Source organism: Cydia amplana, chromosome 19 (genome assembly GCF_948474715.1).
Source record: "Cydia amplana chromosome 19, ilCydAmpl1.1, whole genome shotgun sequence".
Classification (NCBI taxonomy): Eukaryota; Metazoa; Arthropoda; class Insecta; order Lepidoptera; family Tortricidae; genus Cydia; species Cydia amplana.
This window is the reverse complement of record NC_086087.1, coordinates 9,079,271-9,106,820: the sequence shown is the minus strand read 5'-3', so window position 1 is coordinate 9,106,820 and position 27,550 is coordinate 9,079,271. Positions and strand designations below refer to the sequence as shown.

General features: G+C 40.1%; 2 protein-coding genes across 2 annotated transcripts in view; both read right to left on the bottom strand.

Annotated features, from left to right (window-relative positions):
* Positions 1-2,746, bottom strand: part of LOC134657048 (squamous cell carcinoma antigen recognized by T-cells 3) — a 28,501-nt gene extending 25,755 nt beyond the window's left edge. The window contains exons 1-4 of the mRNA XM_063512600.1: positions 2,534-2,746; positions 1,830-1,939; positions 1,389-1,564; positions 804-972 (exon numbers count right to left, since the gene is read on the bottom strand). Coding sequence (XP_063368670.1) covers positions 804-972; positions 1,389-1,564; positions 1,830-1,939; positions 2,534-2,638 — 560 coding nt within the window. The 5' untranslated portion in view covers positions 2,639-2,746. The remainder of the gene's footprint in view (positions 1-803; positions 973-1,388; positions 1,565-1,829; positions 1,940-2,533) is intronic.
* Positions 2,747-7,244: 4,498 nt separating this feature from the next.
* LOC134656907 (septin-1) lies at positions 7,245-26,112 on the bottom strand. Its single transcript, XM_063512457.1, has 11 exons — positions 25,963-26,112; positions 24,497-24,689; positions 22,404-22,534; positions 20,161-20,288; positions 14,063-14,180; positions 12,614-12,700; positions 10,895-11,055; positions 8,955-9,056; positions 8,440-8,536; positions 7,696-7,800; positions 7,245-7,371 (listed from the first exon to the last, which is right to left on the bottom strand). Exons 1-10 carry the CDS (start codon positions 25,984-25,986, stop codon positions 7,714-7,716), a joined length of 1,128 nt encoding a protein of 375 aa, XP_063368527.1. The 5' UTR covers positions 25,987-26,112; the 3' UTR covers positions 7,245-7,371; positions 7,696-7,713.
* Positions 26,113-27,550: the final 1,438 nt, after the last annotated feature.

The window sequence follows — 27,550 nt, the reverse complement described above, 5'->3', positions numbered from 1 at the left end:
AAGTAGTTACAGATAAATAGGGTTAAAATCCAGAATGATATTTACATGATAATTTCCTAAAAACCACATACAGAAATTGTATGGGCTTGTAAAATAACTAGATTATGGCCGATACTTTTGGCGCGTTGTTCTATCCGCTACTGTATATGCTGACGGTACAGTCGCCATCAGATATATCGGAGCGGCTAAGGCGCTCACAAATATCTGAACACGCCTCTATTGTCAAGGCGTTAGAGTGCGAGTTCAAACATTGTGAACACCTTGGCCGCACCAATATATATGATGGCGACTGTACATGCTTTGGTTTTACTAATAATACTTGGTCCTTAGACTACATATTTTGATGTAGATATGACATGGATGGTCCATAGGTTAACAATGCCTTTTTTTATCACAACACCTTATAAAACAAAGTACTCCGCCGCGTCTGTCTGTTTGTGTGTAAGTAAAAAACTACTGAACAGATTTTCCATGCGGTTTTCACCTATCAATAGTGTGATTTTTGAGGAAGGTTTAGGTGTATAATATGTTAAGGTTTTGCGTAACCCGTGTTAAGCCGGTGCGGGTCGCTAGTAGAGCATACAATCACTACATAGTATAAAACAAAGTCACCTCCCGTTGTCTGTACCTATGTATGCTTAGATCTTTAAAACTACGCAACGGATTTTGATGCAGTTTTTTAAATAGATAGAGTGATTCAAGAGGAAGGTTTATGTATAATTTGTTAACCCGTGCGAAGCCGGGGCGGGTCGCTAGTAGAGTATATTCTATTGTATCTGGAAAAATCTTTTAATTGGGATTACCTCATAGATTCAAGCTGCGCCTTCTCCAACTCCCTCTTAGCGTCCCAGAACAGCTTCCCGGAGAGAGGATCGGGGCCTGCCAGCCGCAGGACCTCCTCAAGGTGGGCCCGAGCAGAGTCCGCGCCCGCGCCCAGGGACCAGGAGCACCACTCTGTCAGGATTGGGATGTCTGGAACAAGGAACACAGATACACTTAACAATGTCTCTTTGTGGCAGATATGGGATTTCTGTCTCAGCATCTTGCAATGGGCGGCGCAGGGCCCATTTCTCGAACAATATTAGGATAGTATTATTAGTGTTGTCATGGAAACCCATACGATTCGTATAATACCGTTCGAGAAACGGCCCTTGTGCAGACCGAGCTACTTCACGGCGCAGGAACTTCCTTGTAAGGCGGCCTGGTGAATCCGCCTATTTTTTTATCGATTTCAGTCACTCTTCGTGATTGTTGAGCCATTTATGGTTCTAGCTAAATTGGACATTCCATAGCATAAGTACTGATCAACCGATTTAGCTAGGGCCGTGACCATACCTCGAGTATTTACTTAGCAATGGAAGGACAGATCAGTAAAAACAAAAACTCACAATAGCAATCCAATGAAGCCTGCCTGAACATCTCAACTAACTGCTCTTTAGCTTCGGGCGAGTGTGCTAATGTCTCCTCGGTCTGGATCCGAAGGAGCCAATGAACATCCTTCAGAACAAACATCTGTTGAAGTCGGTCAAACGCCGCACGCCAGCGGTCCAGCTCTGAGAGTCCCCTGTGAAGATAAAACAACAGTCAGTTCTGGTAGTAGTCTTCTAAGTCCCCCTTGTCATTATGCAATTTTGAATTTAGAACCTTCTTGTATTCCATTTTAATTCAAAATTCGATATGAATTAAATCCTAAGGCCTCAGGGACTCAGGAGGATAAAGTTATCTTCAACAGAAGGGCGGGATATATCTATATTCCTTGTTAATTTTAAGGCCGGGCTTGTTGCCGACACTCAAGTTTCCATTTAGTCTACAGCCTAACTAGCACCTACCATAAAGCCTGGATCAGTTCAATATGCTCATCATAGTTATAGGGATCCTCAGAGATCCTCTGCTCCAATTCTGCGACTTTTCTCTCCAACACTTCCTCATCATCGTCATCCTGAACAACAGAAATAACACATTAATTAGCTACTCAATGGTGGAATGCAAAGGTAACTTATCTTATGAGATGACATTATAACAGTGGGAGAGAAATTACTGCATGAAGCTCATAAGATGGAATTTCAACTTACAACTCCCAAGCTTAATCATATATATTTTAGTGTTTACTTTTTGTGGTCTTGGCAGCTCATATATTATTACCAACAAAGAGGATCTACGATGTGATGTTTCTCAGAAAGCCTGATGACTAGTGATGACAAATTGAATTTAATTTTATGAATTGATTACAAATCTTTCTCATGTCATGTTGGAAAGTTAAAGCCATATTGTTATTAGAATACTATTCATGGTTATTCGTATTTCTAAACATTCTTATAAGAAAGATTTTTGTAAGCTTTTAAGCTGCCCGTCTATCCCGACATTCTAAACAACTACGATCACACTTTTACGCCAGCGAAGGTTAACATTTTCATCAATTTATCAAGTACCTACAATGTTTATATAGCACGCTAGGTTAACTGGTGATCCGATTTCAATTTTATTATACCATTGTTGTGCTTGTCGAGAAAGAAAGGAAATTCGGAATACTTACGTCGGATTCATCAGAGTCTTGGTCTGCGTCATCCTCTTCCACCACGACCTCTATTTCATTCTCCTCCTCCGACTCGTTGCGTACTTCGTCCTCCACAATAGCCATTGCTATTCACAATAAAACAAATCAACGAATAACCGTAAGCCGTTTATTTATTTTTGCACAGTAAAATTTACACACAAGCGCTTTATGGCATGGCGGATCTGTCAAATCAAAAATCAGTGTTGCCAGAGCGCTCCCAGCTTTTGTACGTAAGTACGTCAAAAAAAGTACGATTTGGGTAAAAAAGCACGGATTTTTTTTTAGGATAAATTCTTACAGAAATAATATTTCTGAAGAATCTGGGGGACTACCGCGAATTCCTAAATTCGCAAAATGCAGGATCTTTCTCTTTTACTCCAATGAAGGCGTAATTAGAGTGACAGAGACAGATGCCCGCAATTTGTGAACATCTATTTTCGCGGTTATAGCCCTGTTTGGAAAAAAAATAACTTGACTAGTCCAGAGGGCCTACCGCGAACCACCTTCGACGTGTTGCCTGCCTCCCTGTCACACTTACGTACGAATTCATAAGTGAGACAGAGAGGCCACAAGTCAAAAGTGGTTCGCGGTTGACCCTCAGGGCTATAACCGCGAAAATCAAAGTTCGCAAATTGCGGGCATCTTTGTCTGTCACTCTAATTACGCCTTCATTGGAGTAAAAAAGAAAGAACCCCGCAATTTGCTTATTTCGGTTTTCGCGGTAGACCCTCAGATTCAAAAAGGTTATATTATAAAACAGCATCAGCGTTTGCCTACATTTTGCTATCATTTTGCGATTGCAATTAAAAAAAGAACTAAGTATTTTAAAATACACAATACAACTCATTTGTTTTAAGTATTTCTCTCAGTAAATACATTTTAACATAAACAAAGTTAAATTGATATACATGAAAAATTATGGCCGACCGAATTTTGACTATCAGAGTTTTGTTAAGACACAACTGCCGACTGCAACTGCTATTTGTAATTACGTAAGTACATTGTTTGGACATATATTGTCCATAATTTTAATTTCCTTATAGTACCTACATGTACATGGTACTTTTTTATGTTGGCCATTATTTTCAAATTAGAAATTTTGCCCCGAATTAACCAACATACCGATTTTTTTTTTTAAACTATCGTACTTCAAAAGGTACGAATTTAGTACGATGTACGCTGCGTACAAAAAAGGTACGCAAGGATCCAAAATAGTACGCAAAACCGTACTAAAAGGTACGATCTGGCAACACTGTCAAAAATTTGAGTACAACAAGAAAATGTTGCGAGGAGAATAAATTAAAGAATCTGATGTTTGGATCCTGATCAACCTGAAAAAATTAACAGAAGTTTTAATATTTTTTAGCCGATTACGCATTTAAGGGATGATGCGTTTTGAGTGTATGCGGTCATATTTTCCACGTTTTACAGCCTACACATTTTATTTCATGTCGAAGCTTCGACAGATACAGGCTGGCCATCACTGGCCATACATTAGTCTGATAACAAACGAAAGGGCCTTTTTTTGACGGAGTGGAAATCCTAATAAAGCTGGCTGGAGATTTGGCCCTACCCACTAAACCCACTCCGGCGTTTCACCCTCTTTGCTGTTCGTGAGGGCGAACTGGGATCGATGACGTTCCACCACGGCGCCCTCCGGTAGCCCCGGCTTATTGCTAGGGCACGGGGGGATCAGAAACACTTGATACCCCCCAAAACTTAATGCTTTCCTCTCGAATTCAGGGCGGGAAGGGTAAAAAAAAGAAAAAAGGAGCTATATTTCATATATTTTATTAGAAAAAATATAATGGTTACATACAAATGAAATCAGATTATTGCAGTAAATGACAGGGCAGCCTGGACATTAAATTTCTACTGCTGTGCTTCCTGTCTCATTCAATTTTGTGCTACTTCTTCATTAATTATATAAATATAATGACTTTTTTGCCGTCATATTAACCTTTGGCACCAATAATCGTTTAGGAATTATTCAGATAAATCTAGCCAATTTCTAATTTTTTACATAGCTAAGAAGGATTTCCTATGGATGATGTTGCAATTGAAAATGTAGTAAAAAATAAATGCAACAATATGGAATTAAATTTCAAATGCAATACATTTGAACTTATCTTAAGTACTAGATAGATCTATAATGTTCTAAAATATATTCGTATTCCTTTATTAGGCCTGTGAGAAGTTATGCTATGATATTAATTAATCTTTAATTTTAACTGATAGTAATATTCATTTATTAAATTACATAATTACTTATAACTTTAATAGAAATTGTCATATTAGCATGTAGGTATAAGTGGTATAACTATTCATTTCACATATGCTTTCTCAGCCTTACATTTGACACTAGTTGTTATAAAATCATCCGCTAAATAGTAAAAAAATATAAAAAATGTTAGTAGAATAATATAATTGCTAACCTAAATCGATTACAATTCGAGTATACGTAAAATAGAATACATAAAATCAGTCATTTAAAAAAAGGTAATACTATAAAATTTGAGAATCGTGATACAATCGAATACTTGAAAATATGTATAGTATAAAATAAAGAAAATATGTATGGCACAAGATGGAAATGTGCTAGCCCAGTGAGTCCAATATGTTAAGTTACAGAAAAAATATACTCCGTAAAAACTCATTCAATCACATCACGTCCAAAAAAGAGTCACATAACTTCAAAGTCGGGTAAATCCATCTGTCAGATTATGCGGACAGGTAATAGGGTAGATATTTGCTGAGAGGGCTGGAATGGATTTACCCGACTTAAGTTAAGCGACACAAATATTTTGAGATATAAGATGATCAGACATATTTTACTACCTACCATTAAAAATTGAAACTCAGTAAACAATACTGAAATCATGAAAAGCCCTATTAGTCTACAATTGTCAGTTTTAAATCTAGTTTTAGGAATAAAATCGGCTTCATATTTTCAGTTGTAATGTTAAATATACCAACAAGTTAGCAGAAAAAGTATACAGGGTAACCCTATATATTGGCCTCACTCATGGACTTTAAGACCCAAAGATGTAAAGGCTCCTACACACTATGCCGGCGGCCAAACAAGCCCGGCGGGTATGTTGCCGGCATAGTGTGTAGGAGCCTTAAGACTGTATGACTTTAAAATAACTGTATTCTATGCTTAATTGCTTATACTTAGGAAATTTAACATTACAGATGAATAGAAAGCTTCAGATTTAACAAATTTAGATCTCGGCACAGATACAGATCATTCCATTTTAATTTAAAATAATAGAAAAATTCGGAAGATTTTACGTAATCCGGAACAGCCTGTATCACAATAGGAATATTGCGTCTTAACAACTAGGAATAGAGAGATTGTTAAATATAAATGTGTCAGTTGCAGAAAAAGGTACCGCTTTGTCTTGTCAATAAAGAAATAAAGTATTTTTTTAGCTTCCGCGGGCGCCATTGTCACAGGGCGGACACGCCATACATCAAAAATGATTTGCGTTTATGTGTGCGCGGCACGTCTGTACACGCGTCATTGTGTATCTGACGGACTTCTGGCATTCTCTCAGTAGAGCGACTTACGCACACATTCATGTCGCGGCCAGTCGCGGGGCGAGGAAATCCGAGTCGGGGCGGGGCGGTGCGTGTCCGTTCTGTATGATAATACTATTACTTATTCTGTGCCATTGTTATGCACATTGACATACTTTATTGACGTAGTGGTACCTTTTGCCCGACAATGACAAATATCTACGAACTATAATTCTTTTTCGTTTTAAATGCGTCAGAGCACGCCTAGTAACAATCAGATCGGTAATAATAACTCGTACAGTCTATTCGATTTGCCGAAGCTATTAATCTCAATTACATTTTATCAGATACTCTTGCAGTGGTAACATCACAATATTCGACAGAATTTTCGAGATAGCCTCCTAGGGCCCAAATTTGAACCTAAACTGTAGGACGTAGAGTTGATTTTGCGTTGTTTGAAAATTGAACGAAACAAAGCAAAAGCGACTCTGTTTCAATTGAACATAGTTTAAATTACATAAAACTGAATAGGTACTATAGGTAGGACCTTGGGCCTTAGGAGGATAGAGTAGAGATTAGGGAGCCAAAAGGTACTGACAATTCGTAGCAACGACCATTTCTAATGTCAATACTATGGCAGCACCCTTTGACCGCCATAGACGTCAATTGACGCGCGCGGTTACAAATACAACCCAATATCAACCTTCGTGCATTCCGATAAGGTTTACGATGACGTGCACACTTTAGGCGTGGGCGTGGCGTTCTAAGCAGGGATGTTGCGGCTGCCGATTTTTTGACATCCGCGGATGCGGTTTTTTTAAGGCTCACATCCGCGGATGCGTATGTCAAGTTAGGTACATAAAAAACGTCAAATATTACATTTTAGTCATTTTTATTACAAAAAACCGGCCAAGTGCGAGTCGGACTCGCGTACATTAAGTCCCACTCACGCTTGACTGCTCATTTCTAATAGGTTTTTTGGCTAATGACTAAATTACCTAGCAGTCTAGCACTTACGCCGATGCTAAGACGTTCCTGTACCGACCTGTTCCACATCCGCATCCGCATTAAACTCCGCATCGATTTTATGCGGATGAGGATGTTGAAAATAATGCGGAAGTTCCGCGGTTGCGGATATTCGCAACATCCCTGGTTCTAAGCCGAGATTGACGGTACCTTTTGACAGAACTACATAAATGGCATTAGAGGGAGTTGACGCAATACGGGATCACGCGTAAGATGGAGTCCACGAAGTTGCAAGCGCCCGGTAGGCGAACGGCGGACTTTGCCACCAACTGAAAAAAAAATATATTCCTGTACGGCTACCATCAGTTTGGCGCTGACATAAACGCTATCGAGAACGTGATTTACTTGTTAATTAACGAGATGTATAAAAAGTAAATTACGTTCTCGATAGCGTATATGTCAGTTTTGACACTGTCAGTGACTCATGGTACGGGTTCTGAAGGTTTCTATTATTTACGTCGGTGCGCTTGTAAATTCCGACTTGTGCTCAATTTTGAAAACCAAACACAAACAAAACCAATTAGATTGAAACGGAGTGTACATTGTAATGCATAATGGACCTTAAGGGACTATACAATAAGGTGGTATCTCACCAGGGCGGGAGTGTGGCACTATGCGGTGGTGGTGCTGCCCGCCTGCAGCTGCATCTGTCGCTGCATCTGTTCAAGCATCTCCTGCATGCGCCGCAGCTCTGCCTCCTGCACAGATAGGTATGTTTAAGTTTTATATTAATAATCTCAATCGGCATGCAAGCAGGCGGCGCTCTGTTAGGGATTGCTACTAGCTGGATTCCTCATAGTGATTTGAGAAGTTGGTGCCTCAAAGAAATGATAAACCCGGTCGCCCGTAAACTTAAGATACCTATAGATCGTTTAGAATAGTTGACAATAGAACTAGTTTTTTGACATGTAATGAATAACTACATGTTAGCGTTGAATGTTACAAAATATATACCGGGGTGGTCTGTAACAGGAGAAAATAATTAAAACATAGAATGTATACTACTCAAACAGTGACACTTTTGTTCAGTATATTTTTTAAATAAGACTTTAGACGTCCTTTTTTTTATACAAATTAAATATTATCTTCAATGTGCACCTTTATCATTGTACCTAATTGAAATTCGCAATAAATCGCGTCTAATCAGAACACAAGTTATTTTTTAAAGTTGCCAAACAAACGTTGGTCAGTTTGAGGAGTACACCCGGTATATCGCAATACACTGAGGGGCTACCGCGAAAACCGAATTACGCAAATTGCGGGGATCTTTCTCTTTTACTCCAATGGAGGCGTAATTAGAGTGACAGAGAAAAGTAACTCCTCTCCCAAAAACGTACCTTTTCACGCAGCGCGCGTTCTCTCTCGGCGGGGTCCTCACTAGATCCATTGCTCAGTCCATTGGAGTCAGACTCGCTCAACCCACTCTCCGTTGACCTGAATATTTATTTATAAGTTTTTTTGTCTTGTATGTAAATTCCATGTTGACGTATAAAAGTGCTCTGGTGGCCTATTTGCTGAATAAATATTACTTATGTTCCCTTGTTCGGCGCGAAGCATATTCTTTATAAAAGAAAAGTGTTAATTTTATTTACGTGTCGTACTAAGGTCAAGTGAGGTAAATGCGACTATGGGGTTATTGCGTCTCTCCGTTCTTTCTCGAATACGATTGGTCGAAACGCCCTCTACTATGCAACGTTTCATTTCCAAGTAGCTCAGGCTTTATTACTAGACGACGGGAGGGCGTTTCGACCAATCGTATTCGAGAAAGAACGGAGAGACGCAATAACCCCATAGTTGCATTTACCTCACTTGACCTATCCCATATTAAAACAAATCTCTACTATACACTCACGTGTGTCGCTTGGGCACTTGCCCGTTGCGCGCGAGTCGCTCCGAGCGGTAGTTCTCATAGTGCACCTCTTGCGTCACCTCCTGCAGGTCTTGCATGTGCGTGCTGCAATAATAACATATATTAAATAGCTATTACAGTACACATGGTGTCACTTTACCACCCTAAGGCGGGATTAAGGGCAATACTATGTCAAAAAATTAAAGGGCCATATGTACTGTAAAACGTTGTACAATATACGTGGGAATTTCCTACTTTTCGCACTTGAATCGTAACGTAATGTACTATTTAATTATTTTAGCATTTATTGCAGTAAAAGACAGGTTAAAATACAATTAAAAAGACATACATACGGTCATACTTACAAACTAACTACTAACTAAACATTGCTGCCGCTCCTAGATGCTTCCGGTGCATAAGTGCCCATAACACTCGCGGCAATGCCGCGCTGGATGGCTATGGATAGCCTTTGCACCAGAAACGCCTCGGAGCGGGGGTCCTCCCCCTTCTGCCTAAGTCTGTCTGTGTATGTACTATTTAAATATATTGTTAGTGTATGTCTCTGCCTCTGCGACAAGTCCATCTCTAAATAATACAGTTAGACAAACACGGGTAGACTATCTCGCGGGCGAGATATTGTCGCGCCGATCCCTGCCGCCCGACAGCCAATCTAGCACATGATTGGCGCGACAGTATCTCGCGGCGAGATAGACTGGTCGTCACCTCCTTGAGGGACGGGTCCTCTTTTTAATAAGATACTTAGAAAAAGTCGGGTAGTCTATTTCGCCGCGAGACACTGTCGCGCCAATCATGTGCTAGGCCGACAGACGTAATATAAGCCAAATACAAAATTGTTGCTCAAGTCTTAGGGCCACTTGCACCATCCCACTATAGTTCGTTTTTTTTTTAGCATTAGAAAGAAGGTAAGCGATCTTGACATGTCTTTTAATTGAAAAACGCTTTTTGAAAATCAGTAACTATAGTTTATGAAAGCTGAAGAATACAAATGATCGTATTAGATTAATAATTGTTACATATTTGCCGTGACTTATTTTTAAAACGTGTTTTTCAATTAAAAGACACATCGAGATTGTTTACCTTTTTTCTAATGCTAAAAAAAAACAAACTATAACCCGGGGTTAACCCGTTAACCCAGTATCAAATTGTACTTGTAGAATAGAATAGATTTATTTGTATTAATTGTACAGTCACCACACGGGATTGTTACGCCATTTTAGGGTCCTAGCTAAATTGGTTGTTCCATACTTACGCTATGGAATATCCAAAATAGCTAGAACCCTAAGGGGCGTAACAACCACGGAGCGTGACTGTACATCGTCAGACTCCAGGTTTAACCGGTTGACCTCGGGTCAGTGGGACGGTGTAAACGGCGCTTAAGCTTTGGATTCCTCCGAAAACGGTGCCGTCATATTACGGCCGCTATATAGCGTTGACTGACGTCACTAGAACGTTGTCTATGTAAACAAGATGGCGCGGTTTCCTAGACGGCGTTACGTTACGTTGATTGTCAACGTAACGTAAGATGACGGCCGTCATGACGGTGTCGATAGTTTCGTGAACGTTTTATTAGATAGCGGTGACGCCATTTTGAATAAATGACACGAGATTTGAATAAATGATTCCGTACTACGATTATTTTCCTCTTCTGATGATATTTCATCCTCCAAGTAAATTATAGATGATCAAGCAAATCTTGTCAGTAGGAAAAGGCGCGAAATTCAAATTTTCTATGGGACGTTATCCCATCGCGCCTACATTTTTCAAATTTGCCGCTTTGACCTTGGTGGATGACGGTGTGTTATGACGCCGTGGTACTTTCCACATGTCGCCACCGTAAAGACGGCCGTCTTTTGCTGCCGCTATATGACGGCCGTCATATGACGGCACCGTTTTCGGAGGAATCCAATGCTTTAGTCCCTCACATGAGCATGGTCCTGAGCTTGATGAAGTCGCAGTGGTCGGGGTTCTCGACCTCGACGACGCCCCACGGGTACAGGCGGCCGCGCACGCGGCGCCCGCGCACCTCCAGCTGCTGCCCCGCGCCGCACACCGCGAACGGCACCGCCTCTTTCAGCTGCCGGACCTGCGTGTTCAAGTCGCACAGTGTGTTAAAAAATAAAAAGCTTAATTTTATCTCATTCAGTTTTTATTTGAAAAATGCATAGTTCTAATCGTAGAACCCCAGCTTGCTAAAACTTTCTAGTTTTTATATTTGACGTTATCTATGAATAAATAAATAAATAAATATTATAGGACATTATTACACAAATTGACTAAGCCCCACGGTAAGCTCAAGAAAGCTTGTGTTGTGGGTACTCAGCAACGATATATATAATGTACAAATACGAGTACTTAAATACATAGAAAACAACCATGACTCAGGAACAAATATCTGTGCTCATCACACAAATAAATGCCCTTACTGGGATTCGAACCCAGGACCGCGGCTTCACAGGCAGGGTCACTACCCACTAGGCCAGACCGGTCGCCAAAAGAAAAAAAAAAGGATGAAAAGGGACCTTATTGTCGATGGCGCTTACGCCATTATTAACGATGCTCCGATACAAATACAATGCCGCGTGACGCTGTGCGGTGTAAGCGCCATCGACAATAAGGTCCCTTTTCATAGATAATGCCCCATATTATCAAATGTTAAGAGCCAACAGGAGCTAAGATTTAAATATTTTAGGTAAATACATATACCCGTCTCGCTAACGGAAGCGGCTCCTAAAACTAGTGCGATAAGGACAAGGCGAAAAATCCTGTGTAAAAATCTCAAAAATCGAGGTTTCGTACTCGACTGTTTCCTCCTCCAAAACTTAACCAATCGTAACCAAATTTGGAAATCTAAATGATTATGACATTATCTGTGTCGGACCGTTTTGCTTTTTTGACTAATTGATGTCAGTTTTGAATAGCACGCCTCTCATTGCGGCATAGTCAATTAGGCCATTTTTGGAGGGCTCTAGCGCCTCGCCTTGAAAATCAAAAATATCAAAAAAAAGCAAAACGGTCCGACACAGATATTGACAATATTAATCTGTGTTGAAAAAATCATTGCCCTAGCTTCAAAACCCACGGAGGAAACAGTCGAGTACGTTTGTATGGAGAAATGACCACTCCTGTTGGCTCTTAAAGTTGACCCAGGTTCGTCGCGTCGCTACAAGTACATGCGGTCCACACCAATTTTAGTGTCTAGCTATAGTAGTGGCCTAGCCTAGCGGTCATATCTGTCGTAATAGACGCGTTTTGTTAGAGAGTGATTCTTCAGTACCTATTAGGTATTTATTCTGTGGTCGGGTGAAGGTGAAGACTTTTGTGTAAGAAGAGTTACATCACGATGTAAAAATATTCAAAGTAAAAAAATAAAATAATTATGTAATGGCTTGATCGGAATTGGGAACTGCGACACGCGTACCTTATCGCAGCAAATACACTAATCACAGCGTCTGATGAAATTTTTAGTTCTTATAGTGTCATGTTGTGCGCATTTCATTTACAGTGAGACTACGCCAGCGAAATTTGCATTTTCTAGTATGGCTCCTATTCTAATATAAGCGACTGTACATAGAACCTTGTTACATTTGGTTGGGCTAAGTGAATATTGGGAATAAAATAAAATTATGTATAGGAATTCCTACCTGTTCCTTGTAATCCTCATCTTCATCACTATCGCAGTCGGGAAGCGGGTATATCTTGATGCCTTCTCGCTCGATCTCTTCCATTACCTGAAAAACAGTACCGCTGTACAAAAACCGTATTGCTATTTCGATTTTGTACTAAGCAGAGGCATCTTAATCTGCTAACGGAATGATAGGTCAGTTGGTTAGAGTGAATCACGGACAATCCAACCTCTAGACATAGCATAGTCGCGCTACCCCCTCTGCCACACATACGGTAGCGTTACTCCATCTTCGAGTCAATCTCGTGCCGTGATTGGTCCGTGTCTTTGAACGGACCAATCACGGCACGGGTTTCGCTCACCTCGTCCCCCCGCACCCCCGTATTTTTGGCAGCATCGGTTTCATGAAAGAATTGGCCTAAGCTCAGTCTAGAGCTTGGATTGTCAGTGGAGTGAATGGACTAGTGTCCAGGGATCGGATACCAGTATTTTTTGTATGGGAACGAAATGGTATTTTTTTGTTCTTTGCTAATTATTTAATTTCTAATTGGGCAATCTAATAATACGAAGTTGTTACCTAAAAACACAACTGAGTCCCACATTTCGAGTATAAAATAATTCGAATAGTATGGTTATTTCGAAGTTTTTGCAAAAAACCGGTTCCGATCCCTGCTAGTGTCACAGTATCATGTACAAAACTCTCACTGCCTAATAGATGTTTGACAGTGGAAGGTCAAAATCATGGTCTCTTCCTATCCTATGATAGCTTCCCGTTCTCTTTACTAAAACTATGCCTCAATGAATCCTTGGAAGTTCGAGTAGTTGGGCATTTTCACTTAACTGTGCACCTTTAACGGCCGGTTAGCACTCGTTACAAAACTGACGGTCAAATTAATTGACATGTATGTATGACACTGAATAGTTGTAAATTCTAATAATTTATCATAATTTATACGTGCTGATCTTGTAATTTATTTAATTTAATTTATTTAATTTATTTATTTCAACTTGTAATAAAACTATTTGACATTCGTGAATTATTTCTTAACGTTGAATTTATTTATATTTTGTGTTGGCAATTGTACCATAATTGTTGTAATTGTAAATATGTATATAGGTAATCTTAAAATGCTAGACTGTAAGTAAAATCTGCATGCCTACACTCTCGGCGAGATGTGATGTTCGATTTATTCAAGATGAATGTTACCACCTAATTTATGTACCACATTTCTGGCAAATAAACGATAAAAAAAAAAATGTCAAATCCCATACATGTTGTCAGGAATGTAACGGTTGGACGTTACTGAAACACGACTTAAGTCGCGCTTTAAAGTGCAAGTTAAAATGAAAATGCCCAGTTACGAGCGTCAGAAAATTGAGAAGAACACATCAATTTGTGTTCTAGAATATGCCTTGGGTCAAATCTGGCTTGAAAATGTATGTTTTGTCTATGTTAAAAGAATGATACCCTAGACTTGAGCCGCTGGACTTCCTTCTTGGTGAGGCAGTCGGCCTTTGCGATCACGGGCACGATGTTCACTTTGTTGTGCAGCTGCTTCATAAACTCGATGTCGAGAGGCTTCAAACTGGTAACAGAATACATACATTATACAGATATTAACCCGTCAACTCCCACGTGTGTGACGTCACCATAGTCAATAGTCAAAATATACTTTATTCATGTAGGCCTAGCAACAAGCACTTATGAATCGTAACATACTTATAAAGACTAAGAAATAGCAAGCGAATACTTTGTGGAAGCCCGAACGCATATCTTGGGGCCCTACACGGACGTGACAGCCGCCGTCAATCAATGAAATCAAGAAATGTTTTTATTTACGTTTTAAAAATTATGTGATTTTTTACTCCTGTGCACCTTTTTCCGAGTGATCCAGTGCACCGTTCAAGTGATCTATATTTTATCTCTATTAACGGTCAAAGCAACAGCAGTTTCGCCTTAGTACCTACTTATATGCATGACTTCGTGTTAGTGAAATTTGCAGTTTTGAAAACATTTTTATATGTATTTTGTTTATATTTGTTCTAAGTATTCTGTTAGATAAGTTTTCTATGTCGTGTACAGCAAATACTTTAAATGCCGCCCCCTCTACCTCACATGCGGAACCTTTAATGCAGTGCCCACAATGCCCACAAGGCCGTGTTTTCAAAGGGCAACGAGGTCTCAACATACACATCGGCAAAACCCATAATATCCAGGTAGCCGGGTGCACGCCAACCGATTCTCTCCCAGCAGCATCACCTAGTTCGTCCCACATTAGCAAACCACCCTTTTCCGAAACCCTAGGTAACTTAAAAAATTCTATTCCCATTATAAAACGTATTCCCCGTAGCGCGCGTATCATTGTTGCTCAAAAACTCACCTCAGATGTGAAAGCTGCCGTGAGTCAGAACTCTCCAGAATCCTGGGAGCACCTTCTTACTTTCCCATACAGAGTTCTACATGTGAAAGCAGACCCACAAAAGGGTATTTCACTGACATCAAGGATAAAAGAAAATTGTTCAAATCCACATAACATTGCCAACTTATCTAGACCCGCTTTTAAACAAAGCCTGTCATTTCGTCGTCACGTCGAAACGAAAATTGGAGAAGGAAATATTAAAGGCGCCGCAAGCCTCCTATTTTCAAGTGACGCGATCGCCCCGGACACACCCGAAACTTTGGCAGCCCTACTATCCAAGCACCCGAACCCCGATAATAACACCATCCTACCCGATCCTCCCGGCCCTTCTGACCCATGCCTCCAAGTAACGCCCGAGGAGGTTCTCGCCGCGATTTTCTCCTTTCCCAATGGCTCCGCAGGGGGTCTTGACGGTCTGTCGCCCCAACATTTAAAGGACCTACTTGGCTACTGTTGCGGCGAAGCCGGTGAGGCCCTTTTAAAAGGTCTGACATCCTTGATTAATCATATGTTACAGGGCAAAGTTAACCCAGATGTCATTGAAATTTTATATGGAGCCAACCTGTGTGCGCTGGCAAAGAAGGATGGGGGAATCAGGCCAATTGCGGTAGGTACGACTTACCGCCGCCTGGCGGCCAAAACCTGCTGCAAAGCCGTATCAGACACACTAAGGAATTACTTCCAACCGCTTCAATTAGGTTTCGGCTCTAAAGGTGGGTGTGAAGCAGCGGTACACTCCCTACGTGCCTTTACTATAAGAAAGGAAGGCGAGGTCTTACTAAAGGTAGATGTACGTAATGCATTTAACTCGGTCGATCGAGGCGCCTTGCTGACACAAGTCAAAGAGAAAATCCCTGAACTTTATAATTTTATTTGGCAATGCTACAGCAACCCCTCCAAATTACTTTTCAAAAATAACCTCTTATTCTCTTCCGTCGGATGTCAGCAAGGCGACCCTCTGGGACCAGCTCTTTTTAGTCTGGTTATCCACCCGATTATTAAGCGCCTCAATTCAAAATTTAATGTTTGGTATCTTGACGATGGTACTCTGGGTGGCAAAGTCGACGAAGTTGTCCAAGACCTAGAAAGTCTCACCACAGAATTCTCACAAATAGGTTTGACTTTAAATTTTTCAAAATGTGAGCTATATTTTTTAGACAATTCCCAAAAAGACACAGCAATTCCTAAATTCGAAAATTTCGCTCCAGATATCAAAATTTTAGATTCTAGCTCACTTTTTCTATTAGGTTCACCCATCTTGGACGAAGCCTTCCCAGGGTATATCAACGACAAACACCAGAATTTTAGTTATTTTTCGGACCGCTTACTCCAAATTAACCCGCACATGGCTTACACGATCATTAAATTCTGCTTGTTTGTACCCAAATTTACGTATGCCCTTCGATGCAGTCACTTTTGGAAATATCCTCAACTTTTGGCCAAACTAGACGAACTTATAAAAAATACAGTTTTTTCAATCATGAACATTCATTTGGACAACCGTCAATGGACCCAAGCCACCTTGCCCATCAGACACGGTGGTATTGGGATCCGTCAAATTTCTAGTATCGCATTACCTGCCTTCCTTTCTTCGGTTCATAGTATTCAAAGTTTATTTATCAAAATTCTAAAAATCAACGAAGTCAACATTTTGGACTTACCTTTTTTGTCAGAAGCAGTGGATAGCTGGAAGGCTGCCTGCCCCAACAAGGACCTGCCCGAGATGCGTCATTCACAGCATCAATGGGACGAGCCGCTCTGCGTGCTGGTACGTGATAATCTTTACGAAACGGCCACCAGCCCGGTAGAGCGAGCTCGTCTTCTTGCTGGAACGAAATGGGAATCCGGCGCATGGCTGCAGGCACTCCCTTCCACTAATCTCGGCACTCTCCTAACGAGCAGTACTTTTAGGCTCGCAATATCGCTGCGCTTGGGGGCGGCATGCGTGGCCCCACACCGTTGCCACTGCGGCACTGACGTGTCAAAGTTTGGCACTCACGGCCTCTCTTGCACCAAGAGCGCCGGCCGCATGGCACGCCACGCCAGTCTTAATGACATACTGCGCCGGGCCTTCGTCTCTGCCGGAGCGCCGTCGGTTCTAGAACCGACGGGGCTAGCGCGTGACGACGGGAAGAGACCAGATGGCATGACGCTGGTTCCCTGGAGGCTGGGTCGACCACTCGTCTGGGACGCCACGTGCGTGGATACCCTCGCGCCGTCCCATCTTCCAGGGACCTCTTCTAGGGCTGGCGCTGCTGCCGATGCGGCAGAGCATCTCAAGCGGCGCAAATATGCAGCCATAGACAGCGGCTGCATGTTTGAGCCGTTTGCGGTGGAGACGCTTGGGCCGTGGGGTCAAGGCGCGCACAGCGTTTACAGGGAGTTGGCCAAGCGCCTTATCGACGCAACGGGTGACCGGAAGGCTGGAGCATACCTCGTCCAACGCATTGGCGTTGCCGTTCAGCGCGGCAACGCCGCCAGCCTTCTGGGCACCCTACCGGTCGGCACAGACTTGGGGCCAATTTTTTATTTGTAGGTTTTTACTTTTTAGGTAGTTTTAGTTTAGTATATATTTAGTTATTAGTTTATTTTATTTTTGTTAGTTGTAATTAATTTTACGTGATATATTGTGTATTTCATAAATAAATTGGAATTGAGTCTTATAAATTATCTTAAGCTATATATCAGAGCAATTTATTGATGTTATTATTCCATAAGAATATTAGATTATTATACAAATCAAATTAAACACAAATTAAATTAAATTAAGAATTTCACAAAAGGATCGTCAAACATGAAAAAAAAATTGTATAAAAATACTAGTCTAGAATGTTTCTAGAATAAAATCTAAATGTCAAATAAATAAATAAAAAACACAAAAGAAGTATGTACATCGGAATATCAATTTCCTCATCGTAATAATAATAAGCGTTCTGGCTCAAATTTGAGCCCTTGGGATCTGACAGGTTAATATTCATATTTATTATTACACACTCGTACATTACACGTCAAAGGAGGGTGGGCAAATTGGCCTAATGACCAATAAGGACAAGCAATATGTCACTGGATAGCTTATTCTAAGTTCTAATACTTTTACTATGGCAGATAGTCCCAAATCTTTGTGTGAAAAAAGTTATCACTGCAAAAAGTAGTGTGAGTTTAAACGTGACTGTATAGTTTTTTCGATACTAAGTTCCTGTGTCGCAGATCATTAAGGTTTTGTTATTGTGGATGATTTGGTGTCACGATATTTTAGTTTTTTATTCGTTTTCTTATGTTTTTTTGGGTCATAATTTATTTTTTTAAACAGTGATTTGACAAGTCTCGTCATACAAAAAAATGGAGTGTATAAATAGTTATTTGTACAACAAGAGATCAAAGTTTGATATTTCTTCGAGTGCTTATTTTGAGTCCCGTGCAAGCGAAAGATTCTATAATAGATTCACGAGCGTGGCGAGTGAATCTAATTTAGAATCTTGAGCGTAGTAAGGGACTCAAAAGCGCACGAGATGTAAATAACTTTGATCTCGTGTAGTACACAACATTTTTCACCTCAGCAGTGAGAACATATTAGAGAACCCGACAAATGTATTCCTTCTTCATTACTTACCTCTATTCACTCATGTTTTCTAAGATATACCAACAATTTAATTTTCACCTCAGCAGCTCGAACAAGGGTACTTTGCTACTTAAAAACAGTGAGCAAAATCGCATTTTGCTCACTGAGTGAGCAAAATCGCATTTTGCTCATTTTGTCCCACTCAGTGAGCAAAATGCGATTTTGCTCACTGTTTTTAAGTAGCAAAGTACCCTTGTTCGAGCTGCTGAGGTGAAAAATACTTTTCCAATGGTATGTCGCTTATTCTTATTGGTTCATAGGCCAGTGTCCATACAAATCTGCCCATCTTCCTTTACAATGGGATACACGAGATATGAGACAGAGACAGTAAAAATAATTAAATATTAACCTTTTCGACGCCGTGTTAAGCCCCGTCTCCATATCGCGCGGCAAACTATCGAACATTGGATCGCGAGGCAGCCGCGCGCAATGGATACCGGGCTGCCGCGCGAGCCAACTCAATGCGCCCGGTATCCATTGCGCGCGGCGGCTCGCGCGGTCTACCGCGCGAGCCAATGTTCGATGATTTGCCGCGCGATATGGAGACGGGGCTTAACACGGCGTCGAAAAGGTTAATATTTAAATATTTTTACTGTCTCTGTCTCATATCTCGTGTATCCCATTGTAAAGGAAGATGGGGCTTTAAACACAAAACACGGACGCCACGTCACCGAAGCGTCAAAACTGAAATTGAACTTTATGCATGTGCACGTAGGTCTATGTTGCTCTGTGGTATGTGACCGATTAATCCGTCTTTGGCGTTGGACATGCGGTGCTGATATATCCGTCATTGGCGTCCAAAAGGTCTTCTTCTTCTTGGAATAGAGGGATCAAACTTCTTAAAACTAAATTTTTGTCTGCCAATGCTTTGCCAGTTCTAGCCCTCGGGGTGTAGCCCTCAGATCTTCCTCAGTGCACATCGTTAAGCACAGAGAACACTGTCTCATGTGTATTGTTGTTTGAGGGACTCCACACTCGCAGGATGTATCATCTTGTCCCCAATTCCCCATCTCAAAAGATTATCTTTCCTAGTCCAAAAGGTTAACATTGCAGATATCATACAAAAGGTCTAAACAGTCTAGCATATCATGCCGCGACAGGCGCGGACGTGGAGGCGACTCCATTATGTATCATACGTTTCACGCTTTTTAGATGATATTCCAGGCGTGCAGGATAAGAAATAATGTGACGTGCCCGGATTTTGTTATAAATAAACTTAGAGCCAACAGATTCTATTTTCTTCTTTTAGAAGTCCCTAAGATATCTTCTTCAACTTATTTTACAAAGGGAAGTTTCTTCATAATAAATTAAATTCATAACCATGAACAATTCATAACATAAGCTTGAATTTCAACGAAAGTCGTAAGATCTAAAGTGTAACCCTATGGAACTTGCTATGTAAACAAACTGCCATATTAAAATTGTCTCTGAATGTCAATATACTAGTGACTTTTGTTTACACAGTTAGCAAGTTCCATAGAATGACACTTTAGGAAAACATGCTTGTTTTGGGTAAAGTATACAAACCCGTGTCCAAACGGCGAGATGAAATAGAAGCAGCAGTGTATGCGATTGTCGACGATATTGCGTCGGTTAAGTCCACTCTCGTCTCGTAGGAACCTCTCGAATTGCTCGTCGATGTATTGTATGATGGACTGTGGACAAACAAACATGGTCGTGTGTGCTGTTTGTAAATATAACCGCTATGTGCGGATGCTATACTACATTACAGTCTCGCATAATGTAACCAATCTTCTGTATCTCGGGGCTGATTCGAATCGTCCGGACACGTGACTTGGTTATGGCTTTTTACACTTTACAATAGAGTAGCAATATGGTGGCAATGTATTTCTGATGAGTAAAATAGACCCTAAAGGTGACCAAACCAATGTAACTATTTAAATAACTGTTAAAAAATGATTTTAAGTTAGTTTACACAGTTAAAGATTTCAAGTTAGTTTACAGATGTAGTGCATAATTATTTCCCATGTATTTTCACGGAAACGTACGAACGTGTCTTGCTATTTCAGCCAGTATCGGTACAAAAAGTATATAGACGTTAACTGAAGTAGCATGACAAATACGAATGTTTCCGAGAAAATAAGACGGAAAACAATTATGCACCACATCTGTACTTTTGAGATGTTTTATTTATTCCTCACTTTAAAATGAACTTAACTAAGTAACTTATCTACGAAAGTGACACGGTGAAAGCGAAACAAAGCAAAAAACAACGGGTTGCACTCAGGGAGTGCCGGCAGAAGTGAAAACTCAATCACTATTGCAAAATGTCTGCAGCACTATGTATAATTGAGGTTAACGCCATCTAGCGTTATTTCGTCGCATTACTTGAAACCCCTAAGCACATCGCTGTTAGTACTTGAGTTATATTAATACCAGTTAGAGCGAATCTCACTAGATGGCATTTAAATCAATAAAGAAAAACTCAATGACATTGAAGTAACAGTTTTTCGATCAGGTCACGTGTCCGTCTTACGTCTTACGGTCACGTGACACCTGTTACGAGTTTAACATTTTTTCCCCATCACAAAAAGTGCACAGCGCCGCTAAAGAAGTTTTCACTTCAAAAATTGCAAATACATAACGTCTATTCATTCAATAACATGAATGTAGCACGCGAAACACTTGAACGTAATATATGCAGCCATAGTGCACTTTACATACGTAAGGTCAATTGGTTAATTAAAACTAGCAATGTCACGGTCTCTTCACATACGGGTTTAGGAATATCTACATGCCTAAATTTTAACTTGCCTAGTTAAATTACCTTTACTTAGCCCGTGGAGCGCCCTAGCAAGACACGTGTGATGCTAACTCAATTTGGGTCGTAGCGACTCAGTATCAGACGTGTGTTACTACAAATCAATATGGGTCAAATTGCTTTGCATCAATTTGATGTATGGTGGGCGTTCGACGGGTTAGTCTAGTTTGTTGTTTTCTAGCTTTTTACATGGCTAAATTAATTTCACAACAAGAGAGGGCTCTTAAAGAAGAACAACGGCAAATCCAGAAAAAATGGAAAATTTTACGTCTATTAAGTACGCAAATGTGCTGAGGTAAAGAGCCATGAAATAGCTATAAAAATATTAATGGTGTTGGGGGTAAAACAGGTTGAAAGCCTCTGCTTTTTAACGTAAGTCTAAACACCCTAAAACAAGAAAGCTGGCTGATTCAGTGTTAGTTTCACTAGACTTATATCGACCGTGATATGGACCGTGATTACCTTTTGTATTGTTTTCGAGCTCCCGATATTTCGACGCAGTTACATGCATCTTGTTCACGGTTAGCACCCGCTAAAATGTATAACACCTCAATAGAGGTAATCACGGTACATATCCTAAGTCTAGTGAAAAGCTGAAGGTATGAAATTCAATTAAAATATGATTGATCTGTAAATTTAGCAATCAACACAAGCCACGAAGATGTAGGCTCGAAATATTGTATATATGGGGCATTATCTATGAAAAGGGACCTTACTGCCGATGGCGCTTACGCCGCACAGTGTCTTGCGGCTTTGTATTTATATTTGAGCATCGCTAATAGTGGCGTAAGCGCCATCGACAATAAGTGTAAGGCCTGAGTGGACGCTCGAGTTATGCGTGTAGCGCAAATTGCACAAATTACTTGTGTGCCTGACGCCACGCTGCATGTCCCGCCGAACGCTCCGCTTCGAGCGTCCACTCAGGCCTTACACTAAGGTCCCTTTTCATTGATAACGTCACATAACTTAATGCTAAAAGATAACTTACCCTAAAAGAGTCAGTATTGTCAATGGCATCTCCGTATCCAGGAGTGTCCACCACAGTGAGTCGCAGCTTCACCCCTCGCTCCTCAATCTCCACAGTTGAGGCGTCTAGTTTCACGGTTTGATTGGTTTTCTCTGAAATAACATTGTTTATTAGAGGTTTTTGGTTTAGTCATCTTTGTGAATACAATATAATTGTGAATAAACCTGATAACAAAATGAGAAAAAAGGGATAGTTGATATAACATCAGGTGACAAGCAAAAGTCACTAAGTACCTCCACAAGTTCATAGCCATAGTGAACCATATTAGTACGAAAAGAAGGTTGATTTTTGTTTAATTCTTTTATAGTAATTAGTGACTTTTATCATCATTTTCCTCGCGTTGTCCCGGCATTTTGCCACGGCTCATGGGAGCCTGGGGTCCGCTTGGCAACTAATCCCAGGAATTGGCGTGGGCACTAATTTTTACGAAAGCGACTGCCATCTGACCTGGAAGAGGGTAAACTAGGCCCGTATTGGGATTAGTCCGGTTTCCTCAAGATGTTTTCCTTCACCGAAAAGCGACTGGTAAATATCAAATGATATTTCGTAGTCACTTTTGCTTATCACCTGACGATAAGTACTAATCACTACATAGTATAAAACAAAGTCGCTTTCCGCTGTCTGTCAGTTCCTATGTATGCTTTAGATCTTTAAAACTACGAAACGGATTTTGATGTGGTTTTTTTAATAGATAGTGATTCAAGAGGAAGGTTTATGTATAATTTGTTAACCCGTGCGAAGCCGGAGCGGGTCGCTAGATCACAATATATGTCTGTCTGAGTCTTGCTGATTCTTTTATCTCTATGAATCACAAAGTATAATGCGACCTATTTGCGTGGAGATGGACGGAAGTGTATACTGAATGCTTGAGATTCTGTGAGGCGATGGATGCTAGGTGCTCAACTGTTCCAATGTAATTTGTCTACACTAGTGTAATGTGCTATTATTGTTGTTATAAGAATTATTGCTGTTAGTTTAAGTTTCGTGTCGCATTGGTTTAGCTGTAAAGTCATGTAAACATGTTTATCAATAAAATAAATAAAAATAAATAAATAAATAATTATGATCACTGATGAAAAAGTGCTAACTAACATGTGATTTATCCAAAACTCTTTTTTTAGGGTTCCGTAGCCAAATGGCAAAAAACGGAACCCTTATAGATTCGTCATGTCTGTCTGTCTGTCCGTCTGTCCGTCTGTCCGTCCGTATGTCACAGCCACTTTTCTCCGAAACTATAAGAACTATACTGTTGAAACTTGGTAAGTAGTGTATTCTGTGAACCGCATTAAGATTTTCACACAAAAATAGAAAAAAAACAATAAATTTTTGGGGTTCCCTATACTTCGAACTGAAACTCAACATTTTTTTTTTCATCAAACCTATACGTGTGGGGTATCTATGGATAGGTCTTCAAAAATGATATTGAGGTTTCTAATATCATTTTTTTTCTAAACTGAATAGTTTGCGCGAGAGACACTTCCAAAGTGGTAAAATGTGTGTCCCCCCCCCCTGTAACTTCTAAAATAAGAGAATGATAAAACTAAAAAAAATATATGATGTACATTACCATGTAAACTTCCACCGAAAATTGGTTTGAACGAGATCTAGTAAGTAGTTTTTTTTTTATACGTCATAAATCGCCTAAATACGGAACCCTTCATGGGCGAGTCCGACTCGCACTTGGCCGCTTTTTTATAATCTAAACTGCCCAAGTGGCAATTCTCTCAATATCAGCCACTATGTAAACTATGAATTAGGACATTATAAGTAGGTAAAATTAGAGCATCTTATTAGGAATATGCATAATGCCCTCATTCATTTTACTGATTGCTAGTCATTTTGACATATTCATAAGTTATAAATTAAGCCTAATTCTGTATGAAAGGATGAAGCGTAAATAATTTCATGTAACACTTCTGGAGTTTCAGGCGTCCATAGGCTACAGTATAGTCCTAGGCTATGGTGACTGTTTACCATTAGGCGGGCCGTATGATTTGGTATAAAAAATATAGCTTCTGAAAAACAATACTTACAAATTGATCAAAAAATCTTACCTACGGCATCAGGAATAACTCGTTCCGGATACAAATCAGTCAGAAACAAGGAGTTTACCAGCGTAGACTTGCCCAGTCCGCTCTCTCCGACAACCATGAGGGTGAACTCAAAGCCCTTTTTCACGGATTTACGGTGCACTTGGTTAGGCAGGTTTGCAAAGCCAACATAGCCTGGAGTTTCCAGATTGGAAAACTGTGAATATAAAGGAGTTTTATGGTATGTGTATTTGTTTAAAACCTTCACTGTGGCAATTAGTTTGTAATTAAGCCAGTGGGGAGACACTCCTGACTTCAGGCAAACTCGGCTCAGCATTTCTCCAAGCAATTATTAGGATTGACACAACTTGACGTCCCTTTGCGTGCACAACCACAGATAAGATAACCACTTGAATTTTGACAACCCTACATAACCGAAAGGGATAGTGCCATAAGTTAGAAAGGGTTATCATGATTCGACCCTGAATCGCTGTCAAACTTCGGTTTTGTAGGAAGTGTCCTTTCGAACACTGAGTGTGTTTATTACTTATTCTATGATTAACCTTTTCCACGCCACATCATTGAAGTGTCAAAACTGAAGTTGAACTTTATGTATATGCACATAGGTCTATGTTGCTCTGTGCTTTGTGACCGATATATCGGTCATTGGCGTCCAAAAGGTTAAGCATACTTACATGGGATCTTTTAACCCCATACCGCTGCATTCAACATGTTAAAGTAACAGCCCAGCCGAGCAAAAGGTTAAAAAATCACAAAATGAGAAAATTTTACAGTTTTTATTGCAGTTAAATCACCTATTACAAGTTACTTTTAGCCAAGTATAGGTAATTTAGGTATCTTATTGTTCAGGCATGAGTGAAGAGCATGCTACTACTTGTAACTTACATTCATTTCCCTAATAAAGCCACAGATGTGTGCCACATGTGTTAGAAAATCTAAAAGAATAAGTTTTTTCTCCTTGGTTTAAGTCCCAAACCAATACACTAATGATGATGAATGGCTAATGGCATTTTTAATGAGGTAGAAAACACAACAAAGTGTTTGTCTCAGCATTCATGAAGAATCAAGAAATACTTTAAAACGCTATAATGCAATATTATGACTTTCTTCATTGAGAGCATTGAACTTTGTATCCATCAGCAAATAATGAGTAGATACTCAATACTGCCTAGTTACACGCATAATCAGTATTTAAAAGTCAACATTATCGAGGAAAGGAAAGTACATTCATGCGATAAATATTCCAAACAGTCCACACGCATAAACACTGACACAGATCCGCACATAACTGTAACGAAACTAATTTCGCTGTGGTATTGGTATGTATATATTGGTTTACTTTTACCCGATGACTCATGATCCGAGAATTCTTTAAATAGTCAGTTTTAAGGGCTTTTTTCCTATCTCTGAGCCTACAAAACTACAACTACCGGAGTGATAATTAAAGGAAAATGAATAACAAAACTTACGTTCTTTGCGGTGTCGCTCGACATTGTAGATTTCTGAATACCTCACAAATATACCACGACAGAATCTACCTGTGGTAGATTTACACTAATAATAAGAGAATCCTGCACCGGATTGAATTTTAATGCCGAAGCAACTGAAATGCAACCAAAGTCGATTCTATAATAAAAAGACCCGACACCCGACACAACACTCCCAGTGACAACACCTAAAGTAACGAACTAACGTCCAATCGGAACGAATCTATCATTTGTGGTTCAAATTCTATTAGTTTATGGTTTGTGTGTTGCCAATTAAGATTTCAAAAAATCGGATAAGTATAGCTGATCAAGTAGATCTTGTCAGTAGAAAAAGGCGGCAAATTAGAAAAATGCAGGCGCGAAGGGATATCGTCCCATAGAAAACTTGAATTTCGCACCTTTTTTTACTGACAAGATTTGCTTGACCAGCTATATACTTATTTTTAATAGCAAACTCTGCCTCCTGCCTCAGATTAGCTATCTACTTTTCATCACACTCGCTCAGTAAATGTGGAATTCACAAACTACTAAGAAGATACTACGTATGTGGAATTGCACGTAGGCTTAGCGGGAGTAATAGAAAAAGCGTTTTCCCTAGGGCATTACTCCCTTTGAAGTGAAAACTTCTTTAGCGGCGCTATGCACTTTTTGAGGTGGGGAAAAATGTTAAACTCGAGACAGCGTAAGACGATCACGTGACCGTAAGATTTAGATGGCATTTAAATCAATAAAGAAAAACTCAATGGCATTACATGAAAAACTGTTACATGTAATGTCATTGAGTTTTTTCTTTATTGATTTAAATGCCATCTAGTGAGTTTCGCTCTAACTGGTATTAATATAACTCGAGTACAAACAGTGATGTGCTTAGGGGTTTTAAGTAATTAACGCTGACGCTAGATGGCGTTAACCTCAATTATACATAGTGCATTTTGCACTAGTCATTGAGTTTTCACCTCTGCCGGCACCCCCTGAGTGCAACCAGTGCTGGCCCGAGCTCTTGATCAGGGTAGAGCGAAATCGGGTTTTGGCGCCCTTCGTTGAAGTTTTCAAGCGTATTTCGGCAGCATTATATTTATACTCCGGCAAGCCGTCGCGATTTAACTTACTCTCGTTTGCAATATTTAACTTACACCCCTGTTGCACAATGTACTATTGTCTACAGTGCAGTTGAGTGCTATAGCTGGTCAACCAAATCTTGTCAGTAAAAAAAGGCGCGAAATTCAAATTTTCTATGGGACGATATCCTTTCGCGCCTACATTTTTCAAATTTGCCGCCTTTTTCTACTGTCAAGATCTGGTTGACCAAGTATATTTATGCAGTATGTTTTCAGTCAAAACAGACTTCTAAAATGGTCCATGTATGTCAAATGAAGTATAGGAGTTGCATCAAAGGCTTATGTAATTATAAGTAAAATCACAGATCTTTAGATTAATTTATCGTGGCTACACTGTGTAGCGCGAAATTTGCGGAAGCCATGCGGAAGCGGAAAAGCACTAGTAAAAACTTTTTTGGTCAACTCAAAATAATATGTATACTTGGTCAACCAGATCTTGACAGTAGAAAAAG

Bases quoted from the DNA above. Each gene is read 5' to 3' on its own strand.
- LOC134656907 (XM_063512457.1), bottom strand. From the start codon at position 25,986: ATGTCGAGCGACACCGCAAAGAAC. The intron at 24,690-25,962 runs GTAAGTTTTGTT...TTATATTCACAG, and splicing joins CGAGCGACACCGCAAAGAAC to TTTTCCAATCTGGAAACTCC. The intron at 14,181-20,160 runs GTTTGTATACTT...TTCTGTTACCAG, and splicing joins ATCTCGCCGTTTGGACACGG to TTTGAAGCCTCTCGACATCG.